The 12505-nt window shown below is 43.9% G+C and overlaps 2 protein-coding genes across 2 annotated transcripts; one reads left to right on the top strand and one right to left on the bottom strand.

The window, feature by feature from the left end:
* Window positions 1-550: 550 nt before the first annotated feature.
* LOC123181902 (argininosuccinate synthase, chloroplastic) lies at window positions 551-4932 on the top strand. Its single transcript, XM_044594309.1, has 8 exons — window positions 551-813; window positions 1384-1531; window positions 1636-1684; window positions 2045-2227; window positions 2729-2803; window positions 2868-3053; window positions 3277-3365; window positions 4150-4932. Exons 1-8 carry the CDS (start codon window positions 669-671, stop codon window positions 4700-4702), a joined length of 1428 nt encoding a protein of 475 aa, XP_044450244.1. The 5' UTR covers window positions 551-668; the 3' UTR covers window positions 4703-4932.
* Window positions 4933-5901: 969 nt separating this feature from the next.
* On the bottom strand, window positions 5902-10755 carry LOC123181901 (putative leucine-rich repeat receptor-like serine/threonine-protein kinase At2g14440). Its single transcript, XM_044594308.1, has 8 exons — window positions 9916-10755; window positions 8659-9104; window positions 8065-8206; window positions 7899-7970; window positions 7758-7826; window positions 7585-7656; window positions 6270-6341; window positions 5902-6175 (listed from the first exon to the last, which is right to left on the bottom strand). The coding sequence occupies exons 1-8, from the start codon at window positions 10539-10541 to the stop codon at window positions 6136-6138; spliced, it is 1539 nt and encodes a 512-aa protein (XP_044450243.1). The 5' UTR covers window positions 10542-10755; the 3' UTR covers window positions 5902-6135.
* Window positions 10756-12505: the final 1750 nt, after the last annotated feature.

Genomic DNA, 12505 nt, shown 5'->3' with positions numbered 1-12505 from the left:
GATTTTTTTTCTATAGATGTTTACGAGTTTTAGATGAGGTTTTCATTGTTTTCCGGCTTTTCATTTTTTGCCCGGTTTTTCCTAGGTTTTGGAGGGGGAAATTGCACGAAAAAACGTGTTTTTTCCCTTCCGCGAAAGGCACAATTTTGCTTCTTGTGCAGGCACAAATTTCCTTTCGGCTCTTTTTATTCTTTCGTTTTTTTCGTAAAAAAAGTCAAATCCTATTAACATGGAATATAGTTTTGAAAATGCCGACGCGAGAAACCAACTGCGAAAACGGTCCGTGGTTTTGACACACAGATAAAAGAATATTTTAAATAAACGAATCTATGAAAAACCGAAAAACTCCCGGGTTGTGAAAAGTGGCAGTGGTACTCCTTAATTATTTTTCAGGGGAAAGTTCTTAATTAGTGATTCGGCCAATCTGACCTTTCTGGATATTTTTTTTGAGCATAATCCGATCTTCCTGGATATGCGCCTTCTGTCCCGCATGGGCCGTTGGCCCGTCTGTGCGCGACGTCGCGTTCCCCAGTCCGGCAGTCCAGTCCCACTCGCCCGAGCGGGTCTATTTTTCCACCTCAGCTCGTCTCCCTTGTGCCCTACCTACCCCGCTTATAGCCGCCGCGTCTGACCCAAGCCTTCCACTTCCACCCAGCCGCCCGCCCCCCATGCCGCTCCCGATGCGCCGCCTCGCCGCCGCTCCCTCCCTCCCAGCCGTGCACCCGCACGACTCCCCCGCGCCGCCCTCCGTTCGCCTCCGGCGACAGCATGGCCGGGTGTCGATGGAGAGGTCCTCGACGACGACGGCCCGAGGTATTTCGCGGCGGCTGGAGGAGACTGCTCTTATCTCTTGTTCTGTTAGCTAAGGCCTGCTGCGATAATTACCCGTGGAAAAGCTTACGCCTCTGTGCAATGTACCATGTGTCGAAGTATCCTTCTGTGCTTGATTACGGTTTTTTAGTCTATTTGGGTCCGCTTCGCATGCTAGGATATATAAGTCTGAAAGTTTGCCATGTATCGAATATCTCATCCCCGAAGCAAAAGTTACAAAGTATTTCTCCTTTCTTGCTGGAATAGATTTTAATAAAGTAGCTCCTAGTAAAATGGTCTAAATCCAAAGAAATGAAACATATTTTTCATGCCTCTGAAGTCTGTTTTCACTAAAATAGTTTACTAATGTCCTCTGCTGTTGTTGAATCTGGGTTTCCACATCCTTTGATGAAAACTGGTCCTGCCAGTGCCTATTCTCCATGGGCTGGCCATTTTATACCATAGGTAGATTTGCAATAGGAAACTTGACTAACTTATTTTTGTGTTTTATATGGAGGGGTGGCATTTTGCTTCTGTTATGATGATCATTATATCGTTGGTGAAAATCTGCAGGTGTTAGTTGTGTGATGGCAAGTGGTAAGGAGCATGCAGCAACTACTAGTGGTGATGAAAAGAAAGGTGGACTGCGTGGCAAACTGAAAAAAGTTGTTCTAGCTTACAGTGGTGGCTTGGATACATCAGTAATTGTTCCATGGCTTAGGTGCAGCTGCAAATGTTTCTTGTTCCAGTGAGCAATTTACCAAATTAAAGGATGGATTGATCTGATTCGTCTAAACTATGTTTCTTGTTTTTTTTTAATTGAAGGGAGAACTATGGCTGTGAAGTCGTCTGTTTCACTGCTGATGTTGGTCAGGTATGTTAACATAACTTCAGTGATTCTACTATCCTCCTTTAATCTGCAATGTTATGCTAAATTGCTCAATATGTCCTGCTTGATAAGTGTCTCAACTTTCTCTCTCCTGTACCTGTTTGTACATTTCACTCTTCTGATGGTTATATTTTTTACCGTGAGTTGCAGATTCTATAATTTTTCGTCTGTTCTCTCTGTCTTCATGCTGTTCCAAATTTTACAACTTTGAGTTACTTTTATATCGTATCTTTGAACGGAGTATTTTGTTTTCTATCAGTACATAACTGAACTAGCATTGTTTGGACCTTTTTTCTAGCTTCCTTCTAGTGAACCATCAGTTAAGCTCGTATTTTACCCTTTTAGGGTGACGTTGAATTGGAAGGATTGGAGAAAAAGGCAAAAGCTAGCGGTGCAAGCCAGCTTGTTGTGAAGGACTTGACAGAAAAATTTGTTGGTGAATATATATACCCCTGCTTGCGTGCTGGTGCAGTTTACGAAAGAAAGTATCTGCTTGGGACTTCCATGGCTAGGCCTGTTATTGCTAAGGTGAAATTGATAAACTAGTTGTATTTTGTGATTTGTGTGCACATTACTTCTGCAACATAATTGTCTTACAAGTAAATTTGAAATGAATCTGTTGTTGATCTTCAGTTACAATATCTTTTGGAGGTTTTTTTTTTGTAAAATCTGCACTTTCTTGTACTAGAATAAATGCTTCTGAGGTCATTTATATAAGGTTGCTGTCACTTTTTATAGCTAGCCATCCACCCTGGTACCGTTTAAGGTTGCTGTCACTTTTTACATACAGCATGATTAATTTCTCATTGAGCTTATAAATGCAAGTTTGTTTTCCTTCAAATTTTATTCTATTTGTTCTAAGAGTTGCACTTGTGCTGTCAGCTTTGTAGGATCTTAACTTAAATATGTAATTCTAATAGCTGGTGGGATGAATGAAATATTCAAATGAAGTACTTGCAACTATATACCACAAATTTTATATGTCCTTATATTCCTCAGAGGATTAAGCAATTTATATCTTTATTGCAGGCAATGGTTGATGTTGCCAAGGAAGTTGGCGCAGATGCAGTTGCTCATGGGTGCACTGGGAAGGGCAATGATCAGGTACATACTGCTGTTCATGGAAATGTTAATATGGGCAGTCATCTGATGCTATCGTTTTCTGTAGGTTCGCTTTGAGCTTACATTTTATGCCTTAAATCCGGAACTTAAAGTGGTGGCACCCTGGAGGGAGTGGGATATCACAGGACGTGAAGATGCAATTGAGTATGCAAAGAAACACAATGTGCCAATTCCGGTTTCAAAGAAATCAATATACAGCCGAGATAGAAATTTGTGGCACCTTAGCCATGAGGTATATATTGCCTATTGTCTTGTTGATGCCTCTTAGTGTTTATGGAGCTGTATTGTTTCTTTTTGGTTTTAAGGATACAGATCTTACAGTAATTCGTACATGATGCGTAAGTTCAGAAGTTTCAAATCAATGAAGTGCACCATCATATTGATGCCATCGAGTAATCTTCGATTGAAAAGGGTGATGCTTGTCAGATGATCTGAGTTATTCTCAACATTTTCAGGGTGACATTTTGGAAGATCCAGCGAATGAGCCAAAAGAAGATATGTATATGATGTCTGTTTCTCCAGAAAATGCACCTTCAAAACCTGAGTATGTGATCAATCCTTTTTCTTTCCATAAGGCCACACCTGTTGTCCTGAATAAGTATTCTTTATGTTCTTTATTTTATCTTTACTGCAGTGTACCCTTTTTACTAAATCTGTGCAATGGTTCATCTTTGCTGCAATGTGACCTATTTTACTAAATCTGTGCAATGGTTCATATACCCCCACGTAGAGTTGAATTGCTTAGAGAACCACCCAAATGATTTGGAATCTGGACATGATTATTGTAAAGTAGGCATGTTGAATCGTGGCATGATGAACTTGAGTTGTTCAGCATTGTGAAGTTCCCAAGTTTTTTACATTGCCAAGTTTTTCATGTTTAAATTTTCCCATTTACACAGTGGCTTTTAATGTGAAGTGACACTGTCATACTGAATAGAAATGGTCACATTGTTGTAGCCACCAGCTATCTCTAGGTGGGACTTATGTTATGGTTCATGAAATCATCATCTATAACTTGAATCAGGAACATTACTATCGGTCCATTTCTGTTGTAAACACTTTGTTCGCGTATTTTTTTAGCTATGGATTTTTGCTGAATAGCATGCGTGAAATCATTGGAACTGGTAACACTACCATCAGTCACAATTTTGTTGTGAACAGAACACTTTGTTTGTGCCTTTTTGTTACATTAATTATAATTGGCAGTACAAAAACAGTCAGTTAACTGCATGCTTGGTTGCAGAACATTGTTGTTTGCATTGTTCCACGATAACGTGCATATTTATACTCTGTTAGCCTGTTGTATATAAAAACTAAACTTCATACAGGTATCTGGAGATTGGCATAGTCGCTGGCGTCCCTACTTCTATCAACGGTAAAGATCTCTCGCCAGCAACTCTCCTCACCAAGCTCAACGAAATCGGCGGAAAGCACGGCATCGGGCGCATCGACATGGTGGAGAACCGCCTGGTGGGGATGAAGTCCCGCGGCGTCTACGAGACCCCCGGCGGCACCATCATGGCGGCCGCGGTCCGCGAGCTCGAGTCCCTGACACTGGACAGGGAGACGATGCAGTGGAAGGACATGCTGGCCCTCAAGTACGCGGAGCTCGTCTACGCGGGGCGCTGGTTCGACCCGCTCCGGCTGTCCATGGACGCCTTCATGGAGACCATCACCGCGACAACGACCGGCTCGGTGACCCTGAAGCTGTACAAGGGGTCGGTGACGGTCGCGTCCCGGAAGAGCCCCTACAGCCTTTACAGGGAGGACATCTCGTCGTTCGAGAACGGGGAGATCTACGACCAGGCTGACGCCGAAGGTTTCATCAGGCTGTACGGCCTCCCCACCCGGGTCCGCGCGATGCTGGAGAAGGGCATCTAAAGGCCGTCTTTGCGTCTCGAATAAATTGTTTTCTCATTGAAAACTGCCGAGTGTGTCTTTGAGTAACTGTAGACAAATGGAAGATTTCCAGGCGGGTGGGCTTTTTGGGCACATTGTGGAGTTTCTGTTTTGTGTGGTAGCCTTTTCATCCGGTGTGCGTTTGAAGAGTTGCTCCAACTTGCGGTAATATACTGTTCGGTGCTGCAGTGCACTCCGGGTGTGTTTGGTTACTTGCATCATTTTAGGCTTCCTGGAACCTTGACCCGGTAGAGCCTGTATGGGCTAATACGAGGTATCGGTCAAGCTGTGCAGTTTGTTTGGTTGCTTGCATCCCCTCTCGTTGCATTGAACTAATGGAGCCTTTTTGCATCGGTTCGGGCCTGCATTGCTGGGAACCACCGATTTGAGTGTTCCTCTCGGACCAGTGCAAGCTGGTTCCTCTTTGTGGTTAGGCAACCAAACAGCTAGACATATCTCGTTCCTTTAATTCTCCCATAACAAGGCAGCTAGGGGTTTTCCTGTTTCTCCGGCAAGGTTGCCGTTCCCCCTCCATGGAGGGGAACATCGTTGGTAGACTTGTGAGGGGTGGTTCTGTGGATCTGGGCGAGCATCATTGTGGTACAGGAGTGCCTCCTCTCTTCGTCAAGCCTCGTATTCTTCTAACTTACACATGGTGGTTTTGCGACGGATGTTCAGCGACTTGTTGGTCAAGCGTGTGCCTTGTCCTGCCTCTGGCGATAAGTTTCTGTTGCAGTTTCTATAGCCCATGGTGGCGTGTGTGGTTGCTAGAGATTCTGGTTCCATCTTTGCAACCTTTCTGACAAAATTTTCTTCGGGAGCGCTCTTCATGGGCTGGCTAAAAAGACGGAGTTGAATGACTTTGTAGGGCACGGTATATTTTTCATTTCTTGCTTGGGTCTTTAGTGTATTCCCTCGTTTGAAATGCCGGTGGGTGTTTCTTCTCAAGGAAAATAAAGTCTGTAAAGTTACACGATTGGCTTTTTGGTTTTATCATTTCTTCACCAGTCGCTCTTGAAGCTGGCTCTCAGGGCGCCGAAATTTTGCAGGGTAGTGGGGGCTGGGAAGACGAGACGGGGCAGAGAAGGTGTATGCAAGGAATCTGATTCAGTTCATCTAAAAAAAGGAATCTGATTCAGTTCAGGGTTGTAATGTTTCGTTGGAACGCAGTCCAAAGCAAGTTGAGAGAATTTAACAGTGTTTCATTTTCTCCTTGCATTACACACTGACAATGTAAACTACAGAATTGGCACTGTACAATCAGGATTCTTTATCTTCACCTGCTTCCGCCAACTCGTCTCACTGGATTCCAATCATTTTACTGTACATACATTTGACTGGTTACAAAATCTTGCTCTAGCCATCCTAAAAGAACAAACACACCATCCTACTGTCTTCAATAAGATGTTCGATTGTCAGCACGGTGGTTGTGTGAACTGATTGCCCGGACAAAATCTACAACCAAATGAAATAAAATTACGAGGTGTCCAATGAACATGGGAAATCCTTAGTAATAAAGATTTCCTGGAAAACCTTAGATGAAACTTACTTGCTAGTCAACCCCGTTTTGTTCAGCAAGTTCTGTGGAACTGCTCCACCCAGCTCATTGCCTTGCAAGAATCTGGATACATGAAAAAAACAGTAAGCAAGTTAACAAGTGATTTGCTATGACTTGTGCAAAAGCAAATAAAGTGCAGCTAATTTGGAAATGAAAGTAAGTAGATTGTAAGAACATTCAAAACTTGTGATGCACCAGATGGTGCAAGCAAGAATCTCAACGATATTGACAATTTAGAACTTACTCCCTCCGTTCCAAAACAAGTGTCCTTGTTTTAGACTTTTAGTTCAAATTTGAACTAAAACCACGGCACTTATTTTGGAACCGAGGGAATACAATTTACATGCGGATATTTTTTTGTTAAACATTGCACGGAGTCCATGCAAGTACAGTCGATTTACAAACGACCAATCATTTTTTTCTAACAAAATGCCGACTGCAAAAACTCACAAAATGCACTAAAGGAGATGCAATTGGCTACTCAGGGGTGAATCAAATATATCCAATGGGTAAAATTGCCAACAACAGAAATAAGCACACCATGCAGATACCGAATATTGGCCAAGGAATAGTTACATCTTCAGAATGAAAATGAACTACTGTAGATCGACATAGAAAAAAGTTTGTGGCTTGAATACTCTCTCAGCGTGTATGGCTATTTCGGGGAAAGGGGACGGCAATTTACAGGTGGGGGTTTATTGGGGGATTAGGCTTGAGAAGTTGATTATTAGTCCCAAACCCACGTTTGGTGCTTGGTGGGAATTAGGAGTGGGAATTTGAGAGAAAGCTCCATCCCACGTGAATTAACAACAACAATCTAGGGAACTTGCAGTGAGAATAAAATAGAGTCCCCCAGGTTTGAGGTGTTGCACTTATGGCAAAATACTGTGGATATGGGATCAGTTTCACTTATGGCCAAGGAGCCGCTTCAGCTTCCAGATCTGAGCCTCCATGACCGCCAGAGCTGCCACATTTACCACTACAGCCACTGCGCCAATCGAGCAAAACACCTCCTGGAACCAAACACCACTGGAAAGATCTGAACGGCACATAGTAACCATCCTCCTCCAACACCATTGGCAATGGACGAGCGGGAAGAAGCCACGCTGCCATCAGTCCTATGATCTAAGTGCTGCCTGAAAGGGCAACCCGGGGGCCTGGCAAATGTTTCTAAAATAGTTGCTAGGCTTTTCGTGTTTTATGCTTTCTGTTCTTTGAATACTCAGACATGAGAAGTAATGCAGGCAAATATTCTGAAACTGGAACAATAACCAATAAGTAAAAATATTGACACAAATCAACTCACAGTTCACGCAAGGGCTGAATTGTCCCCAACGTCTGAGCTATTTTTCCATTCAACTTGTTATCATTCAGGTACCTAAAGAGTAAAGACAAACCAATTTTCGAAGTAACGTATAAATAGTATGATTGTATAAACAATTTTCAAACTAATTTGCAAAGGTCGAAGGGTTAGCTTACAGTCGTTGGAGTTTACCCAGATTGATGAGATCAGGAATAGTTCCAGACAAGCTATTGTTTGCAAAAGATCTGCCAATGGTAATAGTGTCATTTTGCTAGCTTATATTTCATTCACTTTGATCGATTATAAATAGAATTTACATATCAGTAAGAGCAGTCAGGTTTGCAATGTCAGGTGACAGAGATCCGGAGATACCCATACTTGAAAAGTTCCTGGTGTAGACCAATACAAAGAATTGTTACTGCAAACTTGCAAAGGATAAAAGAATTGCATCGTATAGATGGAAGGATCATGAGTTGAACTCACAATGAAATGACACGTATATTTTCATTTTGTCCTTCTTGACATGTAACTCCAGTCCAAGCATATCCATGAGGCATACATGGATCTCCAATCCAATCATCAGGTATGTTTTGGAGGCTTCTCTTCATACTCTCCATAGCAAGCGCTGTAAAGAAATGGAAGTACTAGGTCAATTTCATAAAAGAGACAGGCGCAAGTTAGAGCAACTTGCTGCATTGCAAGAACATGTAATACGCCCACAACAATATTTAAAGGACACTCAGTACAACCTAAAGTCGATGTGCACACTTGATAAAAATACCTGAACAATACAAGTACGACTCGAGGTGATGCTAAAATTGGGAGAGATGTCGAATGGTCATGTATACGCAAATTCACCGAAAGCACATTTTGATGACATGTTGCTAACACAGTACATAAACATGCAATCTACCATACAAATAACTGAATCAGTGCTACCAGAATCATTACACATTTACATACGTAATGTGCATTGCATCAGGCTGAACAGGAAATGTTTCATTGCATGTTTGCATGCACTGTCAACTCAGGGGGAAACAATTGATAATAAAGGAATAAATGCAGCAAATGATGTACCATCACGTGTAATTGTCAGTCTTCCAATGGGAAAAATTCCAAAGACTTCGCCAGCATTGATAAGTGGTGGAAGAACAGACTTAGAAGTCAATATAACTCTGGTTAGGCCTGAGAGAATCCATTGAGTTGCAAAGACAGAAAGACCAGCTGATGTTACTGTCCCTTCGTAAAACTGGTAATCATTAATATTCACATCCAAGGTCCTCGAACTATTAGCCAATGTATCAGCAAAATAAAGGGAAACATAATAGCTGCCATTCTGAAGAGATATTGGAGGCCATTGCAACACCAATGGTGCATTTTGTTCTGCTACCAAAGCTGTATTAAATACATCAGGAGGAGGAAGATTCCAGAAATCGGCTGATGTAACGTTGTGGGTACTACTGACTGCATGTTTGCTGTCTGGAAATGGCTGCCAATAGCGGTCAAAACTGTCATCAGGGTACCTAAGTTCGAATGTAATGAAGAAAATGAAGTCAGGGATCTACAGAACTTCCTCACAAGAAAAAACTACATAAAGCTTGTAATTTGTAGTCCTCTACAAAAGGGAGAATGAAAGAAAAGAGAAACATATATCATATAGGCCGACACGCTTCTTTCCTTTTTGTACTTCATTTAGTGAGCATCTTTTTAACAAGTACTCCCTCTGTAATAATATAAGAGTGTTTAGATCACTAAAATAGTAATCTAAACACTCTTATATTAGTTTACGGAGGGAGTACCTATTTGTTCCTTGGAATACACTTGTAAAGTTCTAATCACTAGTGCATGCACATGTTTCCTCGAAAAAGTATAGGGATTCGATATGGTGAATTCTGCTTCTTTGATATTGGGGATTGGGGAATCATGTTCATTGCTCAACATGCTATAGGAGCCAAAAGAAGCAACAGCCGCAACATGACCATATAAATTAGAAGAGTTCTAAAGAAAGAAAACTACCAAATCAACCTACATCTACCGAATAAATGTTGTGAACCACATCCAGAGTTACTTTACATGACAAAATAAACCTCAGATCAGAAACAGCTGAAACCTATAGCTATTCAGTTCACAAAGAACTGGCCCAACTGGTACTATCTTGCGACAAAAACTGGTGTATGCCTGATCGACAGCATTCTCAGCCATATCGACAATGAGTCAGTTCTGCTTCTGCAGTCCTAATTCCTAAACCTACTCAAATTATGGGAAATCACAGAACATCTAGCACTTCATCACTAGAAGGGCACTGAAATCAAGGCCAGAGAAGTGGGCACTCACCTCTCGACGTCGCCAGTGGAGCCAAACTTGGTGCGCGCAATGAGGCCCATGGCGCTGCCCGTGAAATCCGTGGCGTTGTACACCGAATCATGGAGCTGGATGACCTGCAGCGCGTTGATGAACGGGCCGGAGTCGGTGTAGTCGGGGTTGACGCCGAGGCAGAAGGTCAAGTTCCTGCCCCTGGCCGGGAACACGGCCTCGTAGTGCGAGGCGCTGCCGGCCAGGATGTCATCGGCGGTGTCGACGGCGGTCCAGAAGGTGCCGTCGACGATGAGGTCGAACACGGGCGGGGCCGTCGAGGAGGGGCCGTAGAAGAAGGTCGGGCGGAGGAGGTAGCGGCGATTGGGGTCGACGGGGAGCGCGTAGCAGAACTTGGCGGCGGGGCGATACGGGAAGACGCGGAGGGAGGCGAGGGTGGGGTCGAGGAGGCCCTGGACCGAGAGCGGACGGGCGGAGCCGGCGGAGACGTAGGGGCCGTCGGGGTCCCAGCGGAGGCCGCGGCTGTCGGTGGAGGGGGCCGCGGCGCCGCAGTCGAGGAGGTAGGAGAAGCCGCGGAATCGCTGGCCGGCGGCGAGGGGGAGGAGGAGGAGGAGGAGGACGGCGGCGGCGCTGAGGAGAGGCCGCATTCTGGTGAGCCTTGCTGTTGCCGGAGTATTTTGGGCGGAAATGGAGGGGAATTGGGATGGTTTCGTGTTGGGCGATTGGGTTGACTCGGCCGGCGGGGAAGGTGGGCGCGGTCAGCGGAGAACGGGCGGCGGATGCGCATGCGCGTTCCCGGCGGCGGGTGTCGGAGGTTGGGTCGGGCGGGCCGTAGGGCTCGGCTGGGTCACGCGGATCCGCGGACATTTTTGCCAGCTCAGTTTTGTTGTCCTCTTTTTTCTTTTCTTTTGAAAATTCAGCAGGAGAGCTGCTAAGATTTCATTGCTAGAAGAAGAGGCCAGATTTCATTGCTAGAAGAAGAGGCCGATGGCATAGAAAAACATAGACAGGAAGAAAATACAAGGCATAGAAAAAAAAGATTTTTTATATTTTTTATTTGGATAATCAAATAGTGTAGAAGTTAGATGAGATTTTGTTGAGTCTCATCTAGATGAAAATTAACAAATTCGAAAAAGGCATCCTGGGGTGAGAGCAACCAACCGTGGGACTCTGAGAAAACCTAAGCATCATTGTTTTGCATGAGAGGACGCGTGAAGCTTCATGCAGGGCCATAATTTGGGTCTGGTTTTGTCTTCATTTTTGTTAGGTGATCGCCTGCCCTTTCTAGGTTTTCTTTTTCGCCCGGTTAAGCTCATCCAGATGGTGCTTCGTCGAGGAACTCTTGAGGTTTGTGCCACCTCCATTTTTTGCCGGAGTTGGGATTATCTTTGGGACCTACTCGATGCCGGCATCTCGGGGTTTGTGGTCGGCGTAGATCGTGACCGTTGACATCTAAGTCAACGACCTCCCAGCCAATGTTTTGCCAAGCTCATGTGTTTCAACAAGATTGCTTCACTGACAGATACAGAAGAAATATGGTGCAGTTTTCTTTAAAAACTTGCTTGTAATTTCTTATTCTTATATATCCAAGTGTTTTGTAAAGGTTGGTTTTATCTAATTTATGACCTTTAGCCTTTCCGCAAAGGGAAACACTTACCATCACCCGGCGGATTGTAGCGGCCGCATCCGGCACCTTCCTTTTATGACACACGTCCAAGTGAGGGCCCGCAAACCATCATTTGTCGAACACGCTTCTCTAACAGGGTTATGTTTCCGAAACATATGTGGTATTGCAATGGTCGACGACGGCTATATGTTTTGCAACAAAACCTCTATTGCAAAAATATTCTGCAACAAGATCTCAATTACATAATTTTTCAAGACAAAACCTCAATTGTAAATTTTTTTTGCAACAAAACAACTGTTACAAAAAAATTATGCAACAAGACTTTTGTTGCAGAAATAATTCTACAACAAAATTTGTGTTGAAATGATGGAGGCGCACTCGACCACTTGATGTGGCAGATCTCACGACTCGTATCCCCTTCCACAAAAGTAAAAATAATAACAAGGCTGAGGACCAAGGGGTCTTCTAGTTCATTCGCAAAGGGGGAGGGGTCTTCTAGTTGCACTTGTAGTGTGGACAATTGAAAGGATCGAGAAGAGGGGTCTAGAGGGGGGTGATTAGACCCTTAACAAGTAAAAGTGGCAGTTTTTTAAATTCTTCAAGTTAAGGTTGAGTTTAGCACATGTTAAAGCACTGTCAATACATTTCAAGCAAGCATGACAAGAGTATATGCAGCGGAAAAAGTAAAGCATGCAAGTTGCAAGAAGTAAATGGATGTGATTGAAGTTTGCAAACGTAATGGAGACACGGAGATTTTTGGCGTGGTTCCGATAGGTGGTGCTATCGTACGTCCACGTTGATGGAGACTTCAACCCACGAAGGGTGACGGCTGCGAGAGTCCATGAAGGGCTCCACCCACAAAGGGTCCACGAAGAAGCAACCTTGTCTATCCCACCATGGCCATCGCCCACGAAGGACTTGCCTCACTCGGGTAGATCTTCACGAAGTAGGTGATCTCCTTGCCCTTACAAACTTCTTGGTTCA

The sequence above is a fragment of the Triticum aestivum genome, chromosome 1D (genome assembly GCF_018294505.1).
Source record: "Triticum aestivum cultivar Chinese Spring chromosome 1D, IWGSC CS RefSeq v2.1, whole genome shotgun sequence".
NCBI lineage: Eukaryota > Viridiplantae > Streptophyta > Magnoliopsida > Poales > Poaceae > Triticum > Triticum aestivum.
This window is presented reverse-complemented; position numbering and strand designations above follow the sequence as displayed.

Excerpts from the sequence above, each read along its gene's own strand:
- LOC123181902 (XM_044594309.1), top strand. The coding sequence starts at position 669 with ATGCCGCTCCCGATGCGCCGCCTCGCCGCCGCTCCCTCCCTCCCAGCC. Across the intron at positions 1,532-1,635 it reads GTAATTGTTCCATGGCTTAG|GGAGAACTATGGCTGTGAAG; the intron begins GTGCAGCTGCAA and ends TTTTAATTGAAG. Across the intron at positions 1,685-2,044 it reads TCACTGCTGATGTTGGTCAG|GGTGACGTTGAATTGGAAGG; the intron begins GTATGTTAACAT and ends TTACCCTTTTAG.
- LOC123181901 (XM_044594308.1), bottom strand. The coding sequence starts at position 10,541 with ATGCGGCCTCTCCTCAGCGCCGCCGCCGTCCTCCTCCTCCTCCTCCTC. Across the intron at positions 7,971-8,064 it reads AATATACGTGTCATTTCATT|GAACTTTTCAAGTATGGGTA; the intron begins GTGAGTTCAACT and ends GGTCTACACCAG. Across the intron at positions 6,342-7,584 it reads ATTCAGCCCTTGCGTGAACT|ATTCTTGCAAGGCAATGAGC; the intron begins GTGAGTTGATTT and ends TCATGTATCCAG.